General features: G+C 51.1%; 2 protein-coding genes across 2 annotated transcripts in view; both read left to right on the top strand.

The window, feature by feature from the left end:
- The window catches only part of ATP2B2 (ATPase, Ca++ transporting, plasma membrane 2), a 162,149-nt gene extending 159,046 nt beyond the window's left edge, over positions 1-3,103 (top strand). The window contains exon 25 of the mRNA XM_010862512.1: positions 3-3,103. Coding sequence (XP_010860814.1) covers positions 3-263 — 261 coding nt within the window. The 3' untranslated portion in view covers positions 264-3,103. The remainder of the gene's footprint in view (positions 1-2) is intronic.
- A 4,396-nt stretch (positions 3,104-7,499) lies between these two features.
- Positions 7,500-15,183, top strand: part of SEC13 (SEC13 homolog (S. cerevisiae)) — a 35,636-nt gene continuing 27,952 nt past the window's right edge. Inside the window, exons 1-4 of the mRNA XM_010862429.1 lie at positions 7,500-7,631; positions 10,120-10,164; positions 12,351-12,466; positions 15,012-15,163. Coding sequence (XP_010860731.1) covers positions 7,629-7,631; positions 10,120-10,164; positions 12,351-12,466; positions 15,012-15,163 — 316 coding nt within the window. The 5' untranslated portion in view covers positions 7,500-7,628. The remainder of the gene's footprint in view (positions 7,632-10,119; positions 10,165-12,350; positions 12,467-15,011; positions 15,164-15,183) is intronic.

Genomic DNA, 15,183 nt, shown 5'->3' with positions numbered 1-15,183 from the left:
AGCCTGAGTCTCGAACCTCCATCCATAACTTCATGGCTCATCCTGAGTTCCGGATCGAAGATTCGCAGCCCCACATCCCCCTCATCGACGACACCGACCTGGAAGAAGATGCCGCGCTCAAGCAGAACTCGAGCCCGCCCTCGTCGCTCAACAAGAACAACAGCGCCATCGACAGCGGGATCAACCTGACGACCGACACAAGCAAATCAGCTACCTCTTCAAGTCCAGGGAGCCCCATCCACAGCCTGGAGACGTCGCTTTAGCTGAGGAACCCCCCCCCCAACCCCGCCGCCACACCACACCCACCCCCTACCCGGGCAGCCACCCATCCAGGCACCTGACTGACCCAAGCAGCAGCGAGCAACAGCAGGAAAAAAAAAACAAAAACCAACAAAAAAATACTGGCGAGAACACCGATTCCACCCAGCAGACCCTTTTTTTTTTTCTGGCTGCGATGCTGTTTGAACTCTTTTTCACCTTGAGGCGAGGGCGGGATCTCGTGGGGAGCGGGGCTTAAGGGAGTGAGCGGGGGTTTTCCCAGAACTAGCCCTTCCTGGCTCCCGCCTGACATGGACCAACCATGCCCCCTGCCCAGCGCCAGCCACATCCCTGCATGAATGTACTGCATACTTCCGGTCCTCCCCTGGTTTGGTTTTTGGGGGGTTGGGGAGGGGTTTTGTTTTGTTTTGTTTTGTTTCTTTTCTTAGGCGGGAACTGCAAAACAGACTCTTTTCTGAGACTATTTATCCAATCCACTGGTCTGTGAAGTTTTTGAGATGCTTGCATAGCATGGTCTCAGTTGTACAGGTTAATTTCACAACTTTTTGAAATTGCAGAGCTTAACTCGCCTGGTAAATTTGCACCAATGGAACCGAAGAACTTCAGACACTCACAAGGTTATATCCATTTCTTTGTATCTATATCAACGTATACTTCTCTGAGACTGTATGCGTCCATATAGATAGGTAGATATATATATATATAAATATATATACATGGATATATAAAATTTTTTTGCCGGCATGTTGCCTTGTTTCCGCTTAAATTGCTCTATTTTAACTTATTTATGTCCTAAAAGAAGAATGTAATTTGTTTACAAACCTGTAGATAACGTCTTTGGCTATTTGTATGGTTTAAGAACACTGGGGGCTGAGATGCTGTAAAAACAGCTCAGCCTGGCAGACACCTCCCTGGATTGCACCCCTCGATGTTTTACGATAGCCATGCTCTGATTTTCTTTTGCCTGCTATTTCCGTTCGATAATGTCACTACCGTGGGAGGCAGGAGTCAAGTGTGAGCGGGTATCCATCCCGAGGGGTCCATCAGTGCGCTCGGTAGACACAGGGGGAGGCGGAGAGAAGTCCTCGTGGGCTCCACGCACTGATGGCCGGCCGGCCGCAGGGCCGCGGGGTCCGCAAGCACTGAGTGAAGACTTTCTCTCAATGAAACTCACTTGAGTTTACTGAGAGCACTTCCGACAGAGGTTCTCTCTGGCGCTGTCTGTGCAGAGACTGAGGTAGTGCGGCAATATTATAAATGCTGTTGTGTTGATTTTCTTTTCAGTTAGTAATTTAGAGGCTTATTTCCTCATAGATCGCAGCAAATGTGCTGATGGCCGATTGGATGAGGATCTTAAGGCTTGCTGCTTTTATTTTTATTTTTGAAGAAGAATAGCCTTTTGCTCTGCACTACTTAGATCCGAAAGAACCTTATGATGTGTATATTGAGATGTATTCAGTGTGATTTTTTTTAAACCAAATCGTCTTCCTGTAGTCACAATATATACTGTAGCCTTTGAACAGCAAGTCTTGCTTTCCCAGACAGAAAGCCATTCTGAAACCCTGCAGTATCACAGGTGAGAAAAGGTGGTTATTTCTCCCCCGCCCCTGAGACAACAACAGCACTAGTAATCCCACTTAATAAGAGCTTATTTAATTGTATGTCAGCCTCTTAACTGCTAAGCACTTTGTGGGTATCAGCTTTTTTCATAAAAGAACTTTTGTATTGAATACAAAGTTTGCTTTGAGACTTTTCAGCATACGATCTTTTTCCATAAACTTGTACAGTGCAAAAGACATTTTGAATACCATGACCGATGATGTCCCATGCTTCAAGGAAAACCAAAACGCTTCCCGCCTCGCTTGCAAAATGCATTCTTCATACTGACCCTTCCCACGGTTGCTCTGTGTCAGCCCGGGCCCTTCCCTTCTCCAGGCCCAGAGAATTCTTCCACAAACAAGATTGAGAGCCACTCGGGAAAAGAGCCATAGTCAGCTGGGAGGGCATGTGTCTGGACGGCTGTGGAGAAACCCGAGGGTTTGGGATCCCGAGACAGCCCATCCCACCTAGCAAGACCTTCCTGGAAGGAGGACCTTTTTTGAGCAAGAGCATCTCCTGAATGTCGAGAAGCAGCATCTCTGAATGTAGCCAGCAGAGGGAACTGCGTCCCCTGAAGGGGTGACCAGCCCTCAGACGTGTTTATTGGATTCCAAGACCAACACCGCCCACACCGCCCACTGCTCTCCTTCGAGAAAGACCTGCTCCTGTAGAACCTGGGGCAGCTTTGGAACGTGGTGTGTTTTTTCGTCTCTGTTGTTTTTTGTAGTTTCCTTTTTCGAGGTTCTCCATCTCCCGCTGTGTTCCCACTGTGTGTCCATGACCTCATTCCATGACGCCAGGAAAGCCCGGCTTGCACATGAGGCCTCCTGCTCATTTTCAGCCAGGACGCAAGGGAAGCAGGAGGGGTCTCCCAGAGCGGGGCTCAGCTCCAGGGAGAATAGGGAGCCACGGAAGTTAGACTGCCCCCATGTCGGTGCTGGTCTTTTCTTGTCAGGAATGATGGATGCCCACACACACATACACACTCATACCCTCACCCTCACACTTGCACCCACACACAGAGGAAATGACTGGTTTGTCAGAACTCACTGTAGTACATAAAGCTTGCACTCGGCGTCCTATATCTAGCAGCATGGGGTACGTTTGGCAGTTCACCCCATTAGGGGGTAAATAATTTATGACCATTCATCTGTTTTTATGAATTTTTTTAATCTAGACAATAATTGTAAATAAAGAACTCACCATCTCTGTTCATTTAATACTATGCAATGGTGATGCTTTCGATTGCTGACTCTTCCTACTCCTGCAGTGTGGTTCTGAAATGTCTGTGGTCTTAAAAAAAAAAAAAAAAGGCAAAAAACAACATCAAACAGAACACAGTGACTATACACTCTGTAATATATACTTTTTTTTAACTGGTCAGGGACTGCACCATCCTCTTAGATTCCTGTCTGCTCTCTGGACAGGTTCCAGAAGGAGGTAGCAGACTCGGTTCTGAGGTCTAAGCTCACCAATTTGTCTACCCCTCCACAGGTGAGGGACGAGCAGGGGGCCCATTCAGTGAGCCACCCACCTTTGGAGGTGGGCAGGGAGGAAACTGAAGACTTTCCTTCCTAACTCAGCAGCAGCCTGGGTTGCTCCCACCAGCCCCCACCCCCCGTCCCATGGCCCCTTGTGCCCATGTCCCAACCAGAGCAGAGAGCGGACAAGAAAGAGGGATCCCTGCTTCTGAGCACAGACCAACGGCGGTGACTACGGTGGGGCGAGGATCCTGGGCCTGTCTCAGCCGAGGCAGCCCAGTGATTGAACAGCCACCCTTCTACCACGTTGAAATTGCCCCTTTCCCACACGCTGGCAGCTTAGAGAGACCTGCATCTATTTCTAGAATTTCCTCTCTCTTTCCTCATCAGGGTGTCTCATCTGACCAGCCACCTAGTTTTGATTATTGTCACTTTATATGATGTTTTTATTATGTGGTGGGACAAATACCCTTCGTGCTTTTTTTTTGTTAAGCAAAATTTCCTGGTTATTCTCTCACGTCTATTCTTCCAAGTAAATTTAAAATGTTGCCAAGTCCTGCATCCTTCTGCCCTCCTCTCACCCCAAATATTGGGCCCTTTCATCACAGGTGCAAACGTCATGCCGCCATTGTAAGCACTGTCCACTCCGGCTCACTAAATAGCCCTTTAAGGAGAAATAAGAAGGGCATCCTAGCTCTTGAGGGAAGCCTGATACTCCTCCCATCATCTCACCTGTCCCCTGAGCCAGGGTGTTGTCAGGAGAGGCCACTGAGCCCCCACCCAATATCAGTGTGGGCCCCCAAATCACCCACCTTGCCTGTGATGGGGTGGACCCTCCATCCGCCCCAGTCCAGGCGAGATAGAAGGTTCTCTCCCAGACTCAGAGCTACCAGAACGTGTACCCCACTTGCCAATTCTCCTCATGGAGAAATGTTTATTCCTGGCTCCTTTTCCTGAGCTGTTTTTGTGGGGAGGGGGTCACCCCTTGCTCTTTATTGACAGTTTTCAGCAGGTCCGTGATAGGTCCTCCGGGATGTAGCCGTTTCTTGCCTGGACCGTCTCACCACCCTGACTCCCCCTAGTGGTTCTTGTTCTACTTGCAGGAGGCTGTCAAATAAGTACACTGTGACATGCCTCCCAGCCCCAGACTCTCTCCAAGGGGCCCCAAGATCCCACCATTAGAAGGTGTGGGGAGAGGATGGGACGGGCTGCATTTCTCTGAAGGTTTTTGGGTCCTCCAGAGCCAAGGCCAAAATCAAACAATAGCGGAAAATCCCAAGGTCTTTCTCAAGTCCCAAAGCGAGCTCTCCTGATTTTGACATAAAGATCCTGTCCGCCCAAGTAGGGGAGGGGGAATCCCAAGCCCTGGGCATCAGCCATCACCCCCTCCAACGAAAACAAGATATTTAAGGCTGCTTTGGGACTGCCCATCTCGGCTCCCCCAAGTCTTGTAACGCCTGTGGTGCTCTCCCTCCCGACCTTTCCTCTCGGGAGGGTCGGTCGCCACACTTTGCTAACTCTTGTGTGCACATATTTTATACCAGAGTAAGCAAGGAAATGGTGCCGCCTCCAGCTTCCTGAGCTGCCCGGGCTCTGGGGGGCTCTGGGACAATCGGGGCTGGGAAGTGACTGTGCTCTTATTGTACACTCTTGATTTCTCTGTATCTCTGGCTTGTGCTCTTTGTAACTAATGGGATTTGTCTGCCTTTTCAACACTATATTGAGCAATAACAATAAATGCACACGTGGAAATGTAGACACAGTACACATCACAAGGCCTTTTTCCGCGGGATGGCTGGGTCCCTGCCCTCCGTGGACTTGAACTCAGAGGGAAACTGAGTGCCTGGAAGGGAAAGGCAGTTTGCCTGAGGGTGCACAGGGCCGGAGCAGTCTCTCTCCTTCCACTGAGTCACGCCTTCCTGTACCATTTGAGGGAGGCAAGTTCAGTGTTCCGTGAGTCATTAAACCTCCATGAGGAATAGCTGACAAGCCCAGACCGCCAGACTTTTGGGGGAAGAGACCTCGGGAGGACAAAGAGGTAGAGATTCAGGTTCTAGGGGCACCAAGGAAGGAAAGCTAACAGTGGCCTGACTTGGGGTCTGGGATTAACCAGAGGGAGGTGATGGGAGATATGGACAAAGGATGTAGGTATCATCCCCTCCTGGGGACAGGGGGATGCAGAAGGGAGCCTGGCTCACTAAGAGTCTGAGCTTTGCACACCTCTGGTGAACATTAGCAAAGAACGGGAATGTGCCCAGGTCAAGAGACAGTCCAGTGTTGGTTCAAAAGCTGAGGGTCCCACGTGCACACACACGCACACACAATCCCAGCTCTCCTCAGGGGACTCCCAGAACAAGCACCACAGGCCCAGTCAGCTTCCAAACCCAAACCCAGTTTTGCATCCAAAGTCCATTTACTCCCAGCATCAACCTTGTAGAGAAGGTTTTATTACAGTTTCCACCTAACAGAAGAAGAGACAGCAGTTCAGAGAGGTGAAGGGTGTGCCCACCTAGTAAGCAGGAGATACAGTATTGATACCTGGCAATCTTGATGCCAGGGTCGGCACTCAAAACTTCAGTTCCACCAGCAAATACCTTAATGAATAGGATACAGTTGCACCGTTTCTCCCAAATCCTCAGTCTCTCCAACTGCAGTGCCAACACTAGGGAGTTCCTTATGCCCCATGCATTGTGTTTATAGCTGGTGTGTCATTGTCCTCATCCTATACTCAAGGAAAGTCGGGCTCAGAAAGAAGCGACATGATTTTATCGCTCAGAGAATCATCTACAGATCTGAGATCAGGGCCTGTCCCTGGAACAACAGGAGACCCAAGAGCCCCTCCCCCTTTGCTCCCTGCAACATTTTTTTCCATCATAAACACCAGTCCTCAAACCCCTGGAATATTTTCCCATTAGAGGGAAATTGGAGGTCTTGAAAGCTGGGGTGGGAGTGGAGTGTGAGTTGCAATCTGCAGGTCCAGCCCTGAGTTCTGTAAGACCCCACTCTCCGGCCCCCTCTCCCAGCTCCTTGATGGCCTGTCACACTCTCTGGGTCTTAACATTATCCCTCCAGCAGGAACCATCTTCTGCTAGGACACTTCCCTCCAGTTTCAAAAGAGGAAACAGGGATTCTGACTCATCCAAGGGGAGTCTAGGTTCCATCCTGGGTCACTGAAGTTCTAAAAAGCCATGAGAAGCTCAGGGTTGCCAGACCATGTGAGGCTGAGGGCAACCCCCACCAGGGGCTCTGTCCAGCTACAGCATTCTCGCTGTGCAGGTGAGAAGCCAGGGACCTAAGGGTTGGGGAAACTGGCGATTGGGTCCTGGGCTCTAGCTGTAGGAGTCGAGCTGAGATCCCTCCTTGCCTGGGGCATCTAGCCGGTGGGCCAGATTCACAGGATCCCAGAGCCGTGATGGAAAAGGCAGTTTCGGAGGCATGGATCCTCCGGCTTGGAGAGGGCAGGAAGAGAGACAGGCTCAGCTCCTGGCAAGGGGCTTATTTGCTAGGCTTCTTTGCCCCTAGTCCCAGCTTGGGTCCTGAGGAGACACTAACAAGGAAGAACAAGGACCATTCTGGCCACTACCCCCAAATTAATCATCCTAAAATGTTCACTGTAAGGCCCGTCGCACCCAGAACCGCAGAAACGTTCCTTACTGCTAAGTCGCTTCAGTCGTGTCCGACTCTGTGCGACCCCATAGACGGCAGCCCACCCGGCTTCCCCGTCCCTGGGATTCTCCAGGCAAGAACACTGGAGTGGGTTGCCATTTCCTTCTCCAATGCGTGAAAGTGAAAAGTGAAAGTGAAGTCGCTCAGTCGTTTCCGACTCTTAGCGACCCCATGGACTGCAGCCTACCAGGTGCCTCTGTCCACGGATTTTCCAGACAAGAGTACTGGAGTCGGGTGCCATTGCCTTCTCCAGAAACGTTCCTTAGGAGTCCCTTTTTTTCCTGTGTGGGATCTCAGGAAAAGGGAAGGGTTAGGTCGCGAGGGAAGACGGGCTAAAGCTTCAGATTACAAGTCCCGGGTCTGGGTCGCCATGGAAACGAGAGTCCCACCCCGCTCTGGTCTCGCGCGCTACGCACGGAGAAGGGGAGGAGCTGTGGCGCTCAGAAGAGGACGGAACGTTTGTGCGAGTGGAGCTTGCTGCTGCCCGGAGGCTCCGCGTCGGGACCCGACGGGCTTCCAGCCCGACCCCGGAAGTGAGCTGTTCCGAGGCGACGCCGGGTCTTGCCACGTCTGAGTCCTGAAGTCGCTGCTGCTGCCACAACCATGGTAAGTGTTGGAGTCGGGGTCGCGGCCCTCCCGGGTCCTCGCCGCGCTGAAGTTCAAGCCCCATTCTGGGGCCGTACAGTTCTCCCGCACCGCTTCGGATTTGAAGTGGGGTGGCTCTGGGGGGTGGTCAGAGGGAGGCCGCGAACCTCTCAGAACTCTGCGGACAGCCTAGCTGCCGCGTCTCCTGCTCCTTCTTTTCCTTCTCCTCCCGCAACAATTGAAAACAAAATCCTAAACACCGTAGGAGCCGCTGTATTCTGAGCCCTTAGCGGGTTCCAAGCATTGTTCCTAATCTCAGCCTGCCCACAGCCCCGTGCAGTCGATTCAGTTAAGCCAGTGTTTTCGGGGAAATGTCTGTGCCTAGGTTTTTGAGGAAAGCTGGGTGAGCCCACAAGTCAGGACGCTGGGTTTGGTCCTTGCTTTGCAGGAGACTGGGTTTTAAGTTTCTTGGGTTTTTTTCTTGGCCTTTTACTGAGTAGGTACTGAGTAGAGTTGGGGTCCTTATGCCGTGACATTCAGCTTTTTTTAAAACTGAGTTTTTAACTCAGCAGTTCTGAAGAGGTGAATTATTTTGAGGGCTGTCTTTTACTACCCAGTGAAGACCAGACAACTTGAGGTGCTCGGAAGGATGAACTTTTTTTTTTTTTAAGTAGCTTAAAAAAAACACAAAAAACCACGCACTTATTCATCAGTCCTGGTTGGTGACAGAAAGTGGGTTCAAAATAAAGGCTGGTAATCTGCAGGGTCCTCTGATGAACTAGTATGAAACTACCAGGAAGTTTTCTTCCTGTGTACTCAGCATCGGGCCATTAACTTAGGCAACTGGATGTGACGCCTGGATAGGCACCCTAGCGGGGTGGAAAGCTTTGTGGGGTAGGCATTACTAATAGCAGGTGGGGGCTCTTCTCCCAGCGCCACTTTTGACTAGCCCTGGAGCAGGTGTTTTCCCTTCTCTGGGCTTCATATCCTCAGTCAGCTCCTGTGAACTCTGCCCTTTGGCTTTCCTAGTGCACACATGAAAGCACTTTATAGCCCAGGCAGCTTGCTGCAGGTATGCTTCTCTTTCTCTTCCTTTCTTGCCTTTGCGGATCGTGGGGGCCTGCTTTGCCGGGCGTCTAGGCTTTGATGAGAGAAATTGTGTTTGCTTGATGCGCCCCTTTTGCACTGCTTTGCAACCATCCTCTCCCGGCGTTCTCCTTTCTGAGAAGTCGGGTCAGGTTTTAAACCTGCAGGACTCGTGCTGGGAAAAGAAATGGGGGAGACGGTAAGAAGAGTATCGTTTCCAGTCTGAAACCTCCTTTTCAGTCTCTCTTCTATCCCAAAAGTTTTGAGAGACTAGTGGTGGAACATAGTCAAATTGTCCATTTTTGTTCATTGACTTATTCATTCAGCAGATAGTCACTGAGTTCCTTCTGGTTGCAAAACACTGCTGGGTGATGTGAGAGGATGCAGAACTGTCGATGACACCAGCCCTGGCTCTGGGGAGCTCGCCTTCTAGTTGGGAGAAGGAAGCGTCTGAAGTGTAGACATTCAGCATTGATATTCAGAGGAGTCTGGCCAGTCAGGACATCTGGGAATCTTCAAGCCCCGGTGTTGGGGGCGGGGTGTGGTCATAATTTGAGCTGAGCCTCAGAGAATGGATATGAAGGTGTGGTAACTGTACTCCAGCCAGCCCTGCGAACTGGACTCTGTCACAGGTCGTGAACCAGGGAGCAGCCTCAAGAGAATCAATTGAATCAATTAATCGAAGTCTTCAGGTGAAAATCCTGTTATGCGAAAAACTGCCTGGAACATCAGAGGCTCTGTCCTTGAGGAAGGCTGCTCCATAGTCCAGCTGTAGCTCCCTCGGAGTCCCTCTTCACCCCCAAACGTAGCCAGGACGTCCCGTGCCACTATCCCCCATCTTTGCTCATGTTATTCCCTCTGCTTGGACTGTACTTTTTTTTCCCATGTGTTGGTCACTCGAGTCTTGTCCAACTCTTTGCAACCCTATGGACTATAGGCCGCAGCTCCTCTGTCCATGGAATTGTCCAGGCTAGAATACTGGAGTGGGTTGCCATGCCCTTCTCCAGAGTATCTTCCCTGGTCCAGGGATCGAACCCGGGTCTCCTGCGTTGCAGGCAGATTCTTTACCGTCTGAGCTACCAGGGAAGCCACCTGCCAAATTCCTCCTCATCTGAGCCCGTTTTTGTCCACCACCACCAGCCCCTCAGACTGCTATAGCCCGTACTAACCCCATTAAAATATTCATCCTGCCTTGTTGGAGTTACTTCCATACAGACTTCTCTGGGCAAGAAGTACCTCTTTTCTAGGTCTACATCTCCAGTCCCTGGCACAGTGCTTGGCACAACGAAGGCACTTAGAGTGAATCTTTACTGAATGAATGAATGATCAGATGCTATCAAGAACTTTAAAAGTGGTGGATTTAATGCAATGATTGCATTCTAACTACCATCAGTTCATTTACCAACAATATCTTTGGTTTTAGGTGTCAGTAATTAACACTGTGGACACTTCCCATGAGGACATGATTGTAAGTATTCCTTTAGCCCTTCCTCACATGCTGAGGACGTGGGCATCTCTATTGATGATTTATTAATCCAGTGTGGCCCTGCAGCCTTTGCCAGTCAGGCTGTAACCTCAGGGGTATGGTCAGTCTCCAAGCAGGCCCTCTGAGTTGACAGGGCTGTGACAGTCTGCTCACTCGAAGTCAGGAGAAACCCAGAAACAGTTTGCAGCTCAAGGTGCTTAGTCTCCTGGCCAAAAAAGTAACTGGCTCTGGGATGGGATGGAAGTGGGTGCAGAGGTTTGAAATAGTCTTCCCACCTATCTTCCTCCTGCTGTCACTGCTTAGCCCCATTGAAAAGGGGATTAAAGAAGGAAAAATAAGGACTTCTCTCGTGGTCCAGACTTAGGCTTATTGGAAGCATAGTCTTCCCTGCATTGGAAGCATAAGACTATGCTTCCAATGCAGGGAACACAGGTTTGATCCCTAGTTGGAAAGGTTCTGCCTGCTGTGTGATGTGACCAAAAAAAAAAAGAAGGAAAGAAATAGGAAGATGACTCAATAAAAAGGCAGAGCCAGGTAGGACCACCACAGACGGCGGGCCAGACGGTGCCCTTTGAACCAGAAGCATTAACTCAGGGTGTGTCCTGAGAGGTGAACACCTGCTTAGTGTACGAGGACCGGGCTGTGGGAGAAGGTCCAGAGGTTACAGTCTCCAGCAAAGGATGCAGACTCTGCTTCATGCAGGACAGGGAGTGCAGGAAGCCTGAGCAAGACCCAGGTCAGTCAGCCCACAGCACTGCGTCCCAGGCGTCCTGCGCTCACCACCTCCCTCCAGCTGTTGCCTTTGGGCTTCCGAGTGGTTGCTTGGATGTGGTCATCCTTGGAGACAGCGTGGCACCTGGGTAAAACCGTCAAATCTGAGGTCCCCAGTCAATCTGTTAACTTTAAGATGATCCAATGTGAGGTCCCTCGTCAACCTGTTAACTTTTCTGAGCCAGCCTTGATTTTCTCGTAGCTGAGATGGGAAATGCCATGGGTGTGCCCCCTCTCTGGGCGGGTTCATCTTGGGGAACAGATGAGACAGGGTAGTAATGGGGAGCATCTGCATGCTCATGGCACATCCCACCCCCGGCTGAATACTGCTTCTTCAGTGTCTCGTTTAACCTTCATGAAGTTGAGGCCATTATCAGCTCCGTTTAAAGGAAACTAAGGTTCCAGGGCATTAGGACATTTTCCCGAGGTTGCACGGCAGAGAACTTGAGATAGGATTGGAGTCTTGGTGCTGTGCTCTGCTTCCTCCCAAAGTGTGTGGCAGCCTGCAGGAGCAGTGCTTCAGAAGCACACTTACCGAGAAGCTCTGTCTCAGCACTGCCCTGCCTGCCTTCTGAGGAGCCAAGACCTGGAGTGGCGGGGATGCTTGACTTCCCAAGAGGAATCAGGATGTCGTCCTTGGGTAGAGAGATGAGGAAGGAATGTCTAAGCAGACAGAATAATTGCTTCCCTTTGAAAGGATGTAATTGCTCCTGATGACCACAGCATGACAGCTGATAGTTGAAACCCCAGAGGTACAATGAGGAAGACATGTTATCCGTTGGAATAGCAGGGCCAGCGAACGGGAGGGCCAGTCAGTTCAGCGAGGCAGCAGGCAGGTGGGCTCAGAGGAGCCATCGCCCAGATGGACAAGGACGCTGAAGTGCTGGGTGGAGAGTTCGGGGTCCTGGGCACACTACTGGGGAAAAGGTCAGCTAAAAACCCAGGAACAAAGGTCCACAGAGGATCCAGGGCCATGGGTGGAGGAAGGGGCCTAAATGGCCGAATGGAACCCTGTGTCCTGGCTAGACGTGCCTTGTGGAGGACCTCACTGGGGCCCGCTGGTGGTCAGAGGCCTGCTTCTCTGAGTCAGCGTTAGCCCCGGGTTCTGGCACTGAGCCGAACGTCCCTGGTAGCATATGGAGCCTCAACACAGTGGGGCGGGAGGAAGGAGAGAGAAGCTGCGCGAGCTTTCCTCCCACACCCCCCTGCCGATGGGGATTGGGAGGACTTTCCCCGTGCTGTGAAGGGTCTGAAAGCAGCTGGGTGTGGTTTCTCTTGTCCCTTTCAGAAGGAAGTTGCCTGTGAGAGAAGTGAGAATGTCACCAAGCTAGGTTCCTGCCGGATAGTGATGATTCTCTGAGGTTCAGTTAATCTCAGGTCCTGTCCTCCCTCTGCAGCATGACGCCCAGATGGACTACTACGGCACCCGCCTGGCAACCTGCTCGTCAGACAGGTCCGTCAAGATATTCGATGTGCGCAACGGGGGGCAGATCCTCGTCGCCGACCTCAGGGGGTAAGCGCCCCCAACCCTGGACAAAGCCGCAGATGTGGCAGGAAGGGCTGAGAGCCCAGATCAGCACAGCCCCTGGGGTGGCTGGTGGAGAGGATTCCTGGTCCCGGCCACCTGACTGCCTCAGCAGGCGTCCTGGGCTAATGGGCCAAGAGCCAATCCCACCTCTGCCGCCCAGATGCCCACAGGCAGCCCTGGGGTGAGAGTCAGGTTACCCCTCCATCTTCACCTGCTCACCCTGACCCAGGCCTGGGCAGTGTCCGCCTGGGCAGTGCCTGCTCACAGGTCTTTAGTGGCTACTGCTGTGTTCAAAAGTGGGAAACGACCTTTTCTTTTCCTTTTTAAACACGTTCAGCACACATGATCTAAAGTGACTCAGAGTATAATCGTAATTATGTGGATCCCACTGTTTGGCCTGTTTGTCCCGGCAGGTACTCAGTGAGTATTTACAGATGTTTGGTTTACCCTTCTCCCTGTGGAGATTCTTGAGATCCTGGTTTTCTTTTTTGTGGCCACACTGTGTTTTTCCCTCTCAGTTCACTACCTCAGATGGATAGTGTTCTTAATCCAGGTTCCATGAACCTCCACGGGTTCTGTGGGTAGAATTCAGGGGATGGTGAACTCGGGAAGGGGAAAATCACATCTTTATTTTCAGTGACTCTGATGTGCAGCATTTGCTTCAATTATGGCTATAGGCCAGGAATCACAGTAGTATTCATGGTACCTGTCACTTTTTTTTTGTTTTTAATATTTATTTGTCTTCACTGGGTCTTAGTTGTGCCACTTGAGATCTTCTGTTTTGTTTAGACATGCAGGTCTTTAGTTGTGGCATGTGGGATCTAGTTGCCTGACAAGGGATTGAACCCAGGCCCCCTGCAGTGGGAGCTCGGAGTCTTGGCCACTAGACCACCAGGAGAGTCCCCAGTACCTGTCACTTTGTTACCAGAAGAAGTCACAGATATTTTTTATATCACATTACAGTTGTAGCTTTCTCAAGCACTTGTGCTCATCGCTCCTGTGAAATTAGAATGGGTATTAGACTTGCCACTGGAGTTTGTTACTTAATGTATTAACAAAGAAGCACATATATCACTAATAACATAAATTGTTCTTTAACCTTTTGATGACGATTTCAGTATAAATGGATTTCATGTATAATCCTCACTCTGTGTATTTTATTCATTATCCTGAGAAGGGACCTTAGCCTTCACCAGACTACACAGGAGAGGTTAAGAATCCCTGACAAGTGGGTACTCACTGCATGTCTGTGAATGGATTAAAGAAAACACAGCCATGTCAGTAGCCGTTTAGGAAGACAGGTCTAGAAATTGCCCTCCTCGTGGGTGTCAGGAGTTGCGTGCCTGAGGAGCCCAGTGCCGCCTTCCCCGCCCCACGGCCGCTGGCTGAGAGCTCACAGGGCGAGGCCTGGCCGCCAGTACTGGCTTGGACACACTGTCCACTGTCACTTGGTCCTTTCTGCTCAAAGTACGTAAAAGACTGGAGGGTAAATTCGTGCCCCCGTTCTTTGCTCCTTCAGTTAACACTATGCCAGTTGTAGGACAATGAGTCTCCAGGAGTTTCGTTAGCAGCTCCTTTGTGGAGACTGCGCCTGGACCATCATCCCAGCTAAGGGAGGTGGACTCTTGAGTGTCCGCAGCCCTGGGTGAATGGATGAGCAGGGAGCAGCCCACAGGCGTCGAACCTGTGTTTTTTCCTTTTTTTGTACCAAGCACTGTTGCAGACTCTTAAATGAGTTATCACAGACATTTCCCTCATGACCACCATGTGAAAGAAGTCCCGCTGACATCTCTCTCAAGAGACCAAGCCAAAGAGAGGATAACGGCCCTGACCTGAAGTCAGGCAGCTAGTGAGTAGAGAATGGGTGTGAAAGAGCCCGTCCCATCTGCTTTGTGCTGCCCACCTCTTGTGTGCTGGGTGCCCTCTCTTCTGAGCAACAGACCCAGTACAGAGCCTGGCACAGGGCACATGCTCAAACAGTAGTGACCAGGTGAACGCACAGAGATGGGAAGGGAAGAGAGAGACCTGCCTTTTGAAAAAGTTAGAGAGTAGTTGAAAGTACTAAGATGAAACATTTACTGCCTGCTCAAGAGCACAGCCTCCTCAAGGGCTCTGCTGGCTCAGGACAGAGGGGCTGACTTGCTTTCAGCCTCAGGGTCCTCACTGTCCAGTGAAAGTCCCTTTTGGAGTGACATTATTCAGCTCTATCCCTTTTGAAATTCTTCAGCAGTTCTCTCCTGAGAAGCCATTCACTTCTGTCCAAAGTAGTGGCCAACGGAGCGCCCTGCCTTCCTTTTGCCCATCTGAACAGCCGGCAGAGCGCCCTGCCTTCCTTTACCCATCTGAACAGCCGGCAGAGCGCCCTGCCTTCCTTTTGCCCATCTGAACAGCCGGCAGAGTGCCCTGCCTTCCTTTACCCATCTGAACAGCCGGCAGAGCGCCCTGCCTTCCTTTTGCCCATCTGAACAGCCGGCAGAGTGCCCTGCCTTCCTTTGCCCATCTGAACAGCCTCTGGCCCTCTCGCCTGCAGCCATGAGGGTCCCGTGTGGCAGGTGGCCTGGGCCCACCCCATGTATGGCAATATACTCGCGTCCTGCTCCTACGACCGGAAAGTCATCATCTGGAAAGAGGAGAATGGCACCTGGGAGAAGACCCACGAGCACACAGGACACGACTCGTCAGGTACAGTGCGGGCGGGTGGG

The sequence above is a fragment of the Bison bison genome, unplaced genomic scaffold (genome assembly GCF_000754665.1).
Source record: "Bison bison bison isolate TAMUID 2011002044 unplaced genomic scaffold, Bison_UMD1.0 scf7180017864482, whole genome shotgun sequence".
NCBI classification, from domain to species: Eukaryota; Metazoa; Chordata; class Mammalia; order Artiodactyla; family Bovidae; genus Bison; species Bison bison.
Note: the sequence above shows the minus strand (reverse complement) of the source record. Positions and strands in the feature narration are given on the sequence as shown.